This window comes from Salmo salar, chromosome 09 (assembly GCF_965601325.2).
Source record: "Salmo salar chromosome 09, fSalSal1, whole genome shotgun sequence".
Lineage (NCBI taxonomy): Eukaryota > Metazoa > Chordata > Actinopteri > Salmoniformes > Salmonidae > Salmo > Salmo salar.
The window spans coordinates 131,811,799-131,821,243 of NC_138299.1; the positions used below are offsets into that span (position 1 = coordinate 131,811,799).

At 44.5% G+C, this 9,445-nt stretch overlaps 1 protein-coding gene across 3 annotated transcripts; it reads right to left on the minus strand.

The window, feature by feature from the left end:
* Window positions 1-542: 542 nt before the first annotated feature.
* clns1a (chloride channel, nucleotide-sensitive, 1A) lies at window positions 543-8,542 on the minus strand. Of its 3 annotated transcripts, XM_014214488.3 has the most exons (7): window positions 7,874-8,542; window positions 6,784-6,920; window positions 6,568-6,678; window positions 6,220-6,330; window positions 5,818-5,991; window positions 925-991; window positions 543-761 (listed from the first exon to the last, which is right to left on the minus strand). In XM_014214488.3, coding segments are annotated over exons 1-7 (720 nt in total). In that variant the 5' UTR covers window positions 7,993-8,542; the 3' UTR covers window positions 543-760. The 3 variants fall into 3 exon arrangements, with proteins under 3 accessions (XP_014069963.2, XP_014069964.2, XP_014069965.2); XM_014214489.3 differs by lacking the exon at window positions 543-761 and having other exon boundaries at window positions 924-991; XM_014214490.3 differs by lacking the exons at window positions 543-761; window positions 5,818-5,991 and having other exon boundaries at window positions 924-991.
* Between the last annotated feature and the right edge of the window lie 903 nt (window positions 8,543-9,445).

Sequence of the window (9,445 nt, forward strand, 5' to 3'; positions counted from 1 at the left end):
TCTTTGGAAAATGGCTGTATGGTTTTCTGTGGCTAGGCGCCGACCTAACATAATCGCATGGTGTGCTTTCGCCGTAAAGCCTTTTTGAAATCGGACACTGTGGCTGGATTAACAAGAAGTTTATCTTTAAAATGGTGTATACTACTTGTATGTTTGAGCAATCTAATTATGAGATTTCTGTTGTTTGAATTTGGCGCCCTGCAATTTCACTGGCTGTTGGCGAGGTGGGACGCTAGCGTCTCGAACGATCCCAGAGAGGTTTTAATCAGCTTCTTGCTATGCCACACCTGTCAGATAGATGGGTTATCTTGACAAATGATCATCACAGGGATGTTAACAAATTTGTGCACAAAATTGTGCGTATGGAACTTTTCTGGGATCTTTTATTTCAGCTTCTGAAACATGGACCAACATTTTGCATGTTGCGTTCATATTTTTGTTCAGTATAATAAAACAGACTTCAATATTAAAAAAATTCCTGACACATCAGTGTAGCTCCTATGTTTACTCCTCTGGAATGTGCACATAACACAAACACACTCTTATTCATACAAAAACTATTTATTTATTGAAGAGATTTCATACAAAGACAACACTGCTCCCTGTTGGGGAAAACTCAGTACAACTGGTCTTCAGGTACAAAACACAATGTGTGTGGAGATGAACAGAAAATGATGCCTTGGGGACAGGAAGTGGAGAGGTTGTATTATCCTATCCCACAATGTACCACAAGTGCTTTGAATGGCAGAGTTGAGTTCCATCTGAGAGAAGAAGAGGGAGCGAAAAAGACAGTGAGAGACTTAACTACAGTATGGTAAAGCAGGTCCATAAGGTTCACAGCAGGATGTGGATTTAAATGTGATCACACAAAACATCACACTAACATACTGATAATTATAACGTAGTATTATGATATGTTATTACTAGTGGTCTACGTCTGCATCTTCAAACTGTCCGGCCACCGTCGACCCAGCATCCACCTCCATCCCATCTGCAGACAGACATAGAAATAAAATGACTACAACAGCCAATATACTGATTATCATGAAACACATGCGGCTTTCTTCATGCTCATGTGTTCATAACGGGTGTGGGCTATGCTCTGTACTACATACCCGCTGGTCAAAGTGAGAAAAAGAAAGTGAAAGTGTTGTTTCTTTTCAACATAGAGAAAGGGGCTCTGAATGCCTTGAATGACAAAGTACATGTGACCAAGTCACACAGGAAAAAAACATTCATACTGCAAATTCCAGCAGTGTGTGTCAAACAAACCTGGCCAGATTGATTTACTATACTGAGTTATATTTACTTACTATGTTGAGTTATATTTACTTACTATGTTAAGTTACAGCGCTTTCAGAAAGTATTCAGACCCCTTGACTTTTTCCACATTGTTACGTAACAGCTTTAGCGTCAGAGGAGATGGCTGCTGTTTTACGGGCTCCTAACCAATTGTGCTATTTTGAGTGTTTTTTTTTGCATTGTTTGTAACTTATTTCGTACATAATGTTTCTGCCACCTTCTCTTATGACTGAAAATAGCTCCTGGATATCAGAACAACGATTACGCACCTTGAACTGGACAAAGATTTTTTCTTTAATGAGTCGGACGCGAAGAATTTACTCCAGATACCCGACCAGGCTCAAAGAAGAGAAGATGCCAGTACAGGGTACACGGGTCCGTGTCCCTTGGGATAATTCGTCGACGAGTGGGTAACCCGCCTCTACCATCCTATTGGCCAATGTGCAATCATTGGAGAATAAACTGGATGAGCTCCATTCAAGACTACCCTACCAACGGGACATTATTAAAAACTGTAATATCTTATGTTTCAGAGTCGTGGCTGAACGACAACATGGATAATATACAGTTGGCTGGTTTTTCTGTGCATCGGCAAGACCGAACAGCTGGGTCCAGTAAGACAAGGGGTGGGGTCTGTATCTATGTCAATAACAGCTGGTGTGCAAAATCAAATATTAAGGAAGTCTTGAGGTTTTGTATCATGATAAGCTGTAAACCACACTATTTACCAAGAGAGTTTATCTATATTTTTCGTAGCTGTCGATTTACCACCAAACTGATGCTGGCACTAAGACCGCACTCAACGAACTATATTGCCATAAGCAAACAAGAAAATGCTCATCCAGAGGCGGCGCTCCTAGTGGTCGGGGACTTTAATGCTGGCAAAGTTAAATCTGTTTTACCTAATTTCTACCAGCAAGTTACGTGTGCAACAAGTAGAGAGAAAAAAAATAAATAATTCAAAAACCTCTAGACCACCTTTACTCCACACAGAGACGCATACAAAGCTCTCCCTCGCCCTCCATTTGGCAAATCTGACCATAATTATATTCTTCTGATTCCCACTCATAAGCAAAACCCACAGTGACCGTACCTACATACCCCAACCAGAAGCCATGGATAACAGGCAACATCTGCACTGAGCTAAACGGTAGAGCTGCCGCTTTCAAGGAAAGCGACTCTAACCCAGACGCTTATAAGAAATCCCGCCATGCCCTCAGACGAACCATCAAACAAGCAAAGCGTAAATACAGGACTAAGATTGAATCCTACAAGACCGGCTCCGACACTGTTCGGATGTGGCAGGGCTTGCAAACTATTACGGACTACAAAGGGAAGCCCAACCGCGAGCTGCACAGTGATACAAGCCTACCAGACGAGCTAAAGGACTTTGAGGCAATCAACACTGAAGCATGCATGACAGCACCAGCTGGTCCGGACTACTGTGTGATCATGCTCGCCGTAGCCGATGTGAGTAAGACATTTAAACAGGTCAACATTCACAAGGCCGCAGGGCCAGACGGATTACCAGAACGTGTACTCTGAGCATGAGCTGACCAGCTGGCAAGTGTCTTCACTGACATTTTCAACCTGTCCCTGGCCAAGTCTGTAATACCAACATGTTTTAAGCAGACCACCATAGTCCCTGTGCCCAAGAACACTAAGGTAACCTGCCTAAATGACTACAGACCCGTAGCACTCACATCAGTAGCCATGAAGTACTTTGAAAGGCTGGTCATGGCTCACAACACCATTATCCCAGAAACCCTAAATCCACTCCAATTTGCATACAGCCCCAACAGATGATGCAATCTCTATTGCACTCAACACTGCCCTTTCCCATCTGGACAAAAGGTACACCTATGTGAGAATGCTATTCATTGACTACAGCTCAGCATTCAACACCATAATGCCCTCAAAGGTCATCATTAAGCTAAGGACCCTGGGACTAAACACCTCCCTCCGCAACTGGATCCTGGACTTCATGACGGGCTGCTCCCAGTGGTAAGGGTAGGCAACAATATATCTGCCACGGTGATCCTCAACACAGGGGCCCCTCAGGGGTGCGTGCTTTGTCCCCTCCATGACTGCATGGCCAAGCACGATTCCAACACCATTATTAAGTTTGCCGAAAACAACGTGATAGGCCTGATCACCGACGAGACAGCCTATAGGAAGGAGGTCAGAGACCTGGAACTCTGGTGCCAGGACAATCTCTCCCTTAACTTGATCAAGACAAAGGAGATGATTGTGGACTACAGTTAAAGGAGGGCTGAGCATGCCTCCATTCTCATCGACAGGGCTGTAGTGGAGCAGGTTGAGAGCTTCAAGTTCCTTGGTGTCCACATCACCAACAAACTAACATGGTCCAAACACACCAAGACAGTCGTGAAGAGGGCACGAAAATGCCTATTCCCCCTCAGGAGACTGAAAAGTTTGGGCATGGGTCCTCAGATCCTCAAAAAGTCCTACAGCTGCACCACAGAGAGCATCCTGACTGGTTGCATCACCGCCTGGTATTGCAACTGCTCGGCCTCCGACCGCAAGGTGCTACAGAGGGTAGTGCATACGGACCAGAACATCACTGGGGACAAGCTTCATGCCATCCAGGACCTTTATACCAGGCTGTATCAGAGGAAGGCCATAAAAATTGCCAAAGACTCCAGCCACCCTAGTCATAGACTGGCTGCTATTTCTTTTTTAACTCTTCTTTTTCTTAAAACTGCATTGTTGGTTAAAGGCTTGTAAGTAAGCATTTCACGTTAAGGTCTACTCCTGTTGTATTCGGCACAATTTTTTTTCTAAAATTGATTATGTCAATCTACACACAATACACAAAACAAAAACAGGTTAAGACATTTTAGCAAATGTATTAAAAAAATTACTTATTTACATAAGAATTCAGACCCTTTGCTATGAGACTTGAAATAGCATCCTGTTTCCATTGATCATCATGGAGATGTTTCTACAACTTGGGAGTCCACCTGTGGTAAATTCAACTGATTGGACATGATTTGGAAAGGCACACACCTGTCTACATAAAGGTCCCACAGTTGACAGTGCATGTCAGAGCAAAAACTAAGCCATGAGGTTGAAGCAATCATTTGTAGAGCTCCGAGACAGGATTGTGCCGAGGCACAGATCTGGGAAAGGGTACCAAAACATTTCTGCAGCATTGAAAAAGTTTGGAACCGCCAAGACATTTCCTAGAGCTGGCCGCCTGGTTAAACTGAGCAATCGGGGGAGAAGTGTTCCAGTGGCAATAGCCTCCTGGGACTAGACAGCGCTACTGGGGGGGTTCATGTACCATGAAACAAACTAATACGGTACTCTGGTGAATGTGATCGGCACGCAGAACTGGATGTGTGTCCCTGCCAAGGACACCTCAGACAAGGTTAAAGGTCAACTGAAGGGGAGTGTGACCCTGGATGAGGGGGGTGGACCCCTTGCCTTCCCTCTGGGGTTGCCCTTCATCAGGAGAGACAAAGTGGCTGTGGAGAAGCACCTAGATTGCTCGGAGGAGTGGAGTCGCACCATGGTTCTGTTCTCCAGAGGAGACTGGCTAGCCGGTAGGGGGACCACTATAGAAGAATACATTCAGTCGGCCGGGTCAGAGCTCAGATGGCTCTTAGAGAAATGTGGGAACAGGTACCATGTCAACAACAAGGAGAAAGAGCTACCACAGAAGATCAAAAAGTAGGTACCAAATAGGGAAGAGGTGGAGGGAGAGATGATGGTACAAGAGAGAAAAGATAATAGAAGCGTAAGAAGAGGGAAGAGATTCTAGCAGATGTATCCTTCTCAGAGAAACACTTAGCCACAGAAATTGAGTGTTTTCACTCTTTTGTAGCGATAAGTCAGCGGCAGGCGGAGAAGTTGGAGAACCATCGGGTGCTCAAGAGAAGGACTAACTGTACTGGCTTATTAGTTGTCAGTATCAGGCTGACTTCAATGCTCTTATTTTAACTTCTAGAGGACTCCATGGCTAAGCTCCCTCATCTGACAGAGATGCTTGTTCCATTCAAGCCAGTCCGGATATTCTAAGACCAAGGAGCTAGCCTGGTAATATTTTTGTAACCTATATCAATGTTTTTGCATGCATCTGTTATTGTATTATGTTATGTTCTCTTTGTTATGTACTTGATGTTATGTAGTGACTATGTAGAGCGGGATCATTGTCACTCTGTCCTCAGGCGCCAACCAGGCTGTATCACAACCGGCCGTGATTGGGAGTTCCATAGGGCGGCGCTCACCGGGTTTGGCCGGTGTAGGCCGTCATTGTAAATAAGAATTTGTTCTTAACTGACTTGCCTAGTTAAATAAATCTTGTGGTTATTACAATAACAAGCATTGCCGAGAAAGTCAGTGTCAAGAACCTCCGCTGTGTATTATTTACATCCCATTCATGAAATTTTGCCTGTGGGGTTCTACTATTTCAGTGTGTGTGTGACCTACCCTTGTATCCTGTGTTCGACTATGTGTGTGACCTATCCTTGTACGTGATTGTTGACCCACCGTCAAACTCTCCATTGGTCTCATCAGTGCGGACCCCAGCCATGTGAAAGGTGTTTGCGACAGACTGAGCTAACATGCCCTCCAGTCTCTGTAGAGTGGCCTGGCCTTCAGCCCTCAGCCCCGACACACCCTCCTCATATGTACAGAATGACGGGATATCACCCTGACCATGCTCTGGAGGACAGAGAGAGAATACCACCAGTGAGTGAGTGTGTAGTTGTAGCAGCTGATAGGGTGAGTGCGTAGTTGTTAGGCTTCTTACCTGCCTCTTTTCCATTGAAGGGAGAAAGAAGGTGGAGATACAATGTTAGTATTATCTTCTTGATTACTCCATCTATGTGAGTTCGTGAACTCTATGTTAAAGTGTGTCTGTATGCTTGTATAAATGAGTGAGTTACACACCTGCCTCCTCCACATCGTACTCATCTCCGTCAAAATCCCCGTCGGAGTCTTCGTCATCTGGGTCTGGGTGCAAGGCCTGACACTCACACATCGCTGAAAACATAGACTCCACTGGACACACACACACACAGTTAGGGTAATCCTAGCTGGCATAGTGATTCCAAACTAGAGCTGCATGTCAAAGAACTGGAGAGCCAAAAGCTTTAGACATCCCTAATGCATGTGTATAGAGATGTTTGAACTTGTTACATTATATGTGGAAGATGTTACCTGTGACCTGCTTAATAAAGATGCATTGACTTAAATTTAGCCCTGCCCAACTAGACATCCCTCTCCCCTCACACTCACATGCTGCCTTGTCGCTAGGGACGAAGCGGATCTCTGTGATCCCCTCACACTCATCTTCCTCACTGCTCTTATCCTCATCTTCCTCATCATGGGGATTCTCCTGCATCTCATCTGGGGAACACACAGACACACACTTTAAGATCTTCTTACTCGATCACAAGTTTGCGTTTCACTGCGAGTTTGATATTGACACTGATGGACAGGTGTGTGTCTCACCGTTGAGTTTTGCGTTGACCATGACGTATAGATGTTCCTGTGGGTAGGCGCTGAGGTCTCGTGAGATGGCGTGAAGGCTGATAGTGGGGTACTCCAGAGAGAAGCCCATCCCTGACCCGTCAAACCACGACAACCGCCTGGAAAACACAGGAAAGCAACATTCTCACTCAACGTCAACAAAAAGGAGATGATTGTGGACTTCAGGAAACAGCACCCCCCTATCCACATTGACGGGACCGCAGGGGAGGTGGAAAGCTTCAAGCTCCTCGGCATACACATCACTGACAAACTGAAATGGTCCACCCACACAGACAGTGTGGTGAAGAAAGTGCAACAGCGCCTCTTCAACCTCAGGAGGCTGAAGAAATTTGGCTTGGCACCTAAAACTCTCAAACTACCTGCCCAGAGGGTGGTGAGGACTGCCCAACGCATCACCGGGGGCAAACTACCTGCCCTCCAGGACACCTACAGCACCCGATGTCACAGGAAGGCCAAAAAAAGATTATCAAGGACAACAATCACCTGAGCCACTGCCTGTTCACCCCATTACCTTCCAGAAGGCGAGGAGGTCAGTACAGGTGCATCAAAGCATCAAAGCTGGGACCGAGAGACTGAAAAACAGCGTCTATCTCAAGGCCATCAGATTGTTAAATAGCCATCACTAGCACATTAGAGGCTGCTGCCTATATACAGACTTGAAATCACTGGCCACTTCAATGGAACACTAGTCACTTTAACAATGGAACCTCAGATCTTCCCAGCCAATGTGCTTTGAGAAGGAGACAAGGAGGAAGGATGTGAGGCAAGGAGATGTGATTACTCAATTAAATACAATTGAGATCCACGTCAAGTCATTGACTAGTTAGCTAACATGATGCAAAATTCAAGTTCATGATGCTCAAGTTGAAGTTTATAAAAATAAATGTTAAGTTTATATTTTCAAAGCAAAAACACTAAGGAAACATGTAAGTCTTGAAACGTCCTGATTTTAGGACTTTAGAAATTAGCTAGCATTCTAACTAACGAATGTCAACTGGTTAACAATGCTAGCTAACCAACTAGCTAGCCACCACACCAAAGCGTCACATACGTTTCAGCAACGTAGAGAGTCCCTGCGCCGAGACCCTTCCCGTCCAACACCGCCGTGGTCTCGCCTTGTTCATGCCGGACTCCCTCGCTGGGTGGGGGGACACTCCTTAGCAGAACCATCCTCGGAAACTGATGGAGGACGGCAGAGAGAACTCTCTTTTGGGTCGGTCAGGGGCGGTCAACAACACTGCACTTATGTGACCTGGCTAGCTAACTTCGTTTCCCAAAACTGCCTATTTAACTCTGTCTGAACAGAAACGGATAGTTAGATGTCTGTGCAGGCAAGACAAACAAAAAGACGATATAGCTATCGATAGCCTGAAGAGTTAATGAGTCAGAATATTTATTTAGTAGACATTCCCCTGAAACGTTAGTGCCATTAGCTTGCTCGGTAGCATTTACTCGACCCAGCTCCCACGCTGCTTTCACTGCTAGGTAGCTAACGTCACCGTTCTTATTATACCTCAGTGCTAACAACTACGCATCCCCGCCAAGAAAATAAGTTGCGACAAAGTAAATATGGCTCGTAATTATTTTTTTTAAAGCGCTTATTGGTCTTATTTTTTTAGGTTAGGGTTCTTTATTATAGCTCAGAGATAGTGTTTCAAATAGATAAATTGTTGAAATAGGCGATGGTTATGATGCTGTGGAAACTAGTGACGACCAAGAGAAGGAACGGCAACGGAAGAAAACATTACCGCCTACTACAGGTCGGGGGGTGTACGAGGAAGTGATGATTTTCCTCTTCCTACTTGCCGCGCGAAATGTTAAAAACTACATGCCCAAAGGTATGTGGACACCTGCTAGTCGAAAATCTAATTTCAAAATCATGGGCATTACTATGGAGTTGATTCCCCTTTGCTTCTATAACAGCCTCCACTGTTCTGGGGAGGCTTTCTACTAGATGTTGGAACATTGCTGCAGGGACTTGTTTCCATTCAGCCACAAGAACATTAGTGAGGTTGGGCGCTGATGATGGGCAATTAGGTCTGGCTTGCAGTCTGCGTTCCAATTCATCCCAAAGGTGTTCAATGGGGTTGAGGTCAGGGCTCTGTGCAGCCAGTCAAGTTCTTCCACACCGATCTCTATAAACCATTTCTGTATGGACCTCGCTTTGTCATGCTGAAACAAGAAAGGTCCTTCCCCAAACTGTTGTAACAAAGCTGGAAGCACAGAATCGTCTAGAATCAGTGGTGGAAAAAGTACCCAATTATCATACTTGAGTAAAGTAAAGATTCATTAATAGAAAATGACAAGTAAAAGTGACAGACCCAGTAAAATACTACTTGAGTAAAAGTCCGTATTTGGCATTTGCTAAAATATACTTAAGTATCAAAATTAAAAGTATAAGTAATCTCATATTCCTTATATTAAGCAAACCATCTTATATGTTTTAATTTACAGAAAGCCAGGGGCACACTTCAACATACATAATTTACAAATTAAGCATGTGTGTTTGAGTCCAGAGGATCAGAGGCAATAGAGATGACCAGGGATGTTCTCTTGATAATTGTGTGATTTGGACCATTTTCCTGTATTGCTAAGCATTCAAAATATAACAAGTACTTTAGGT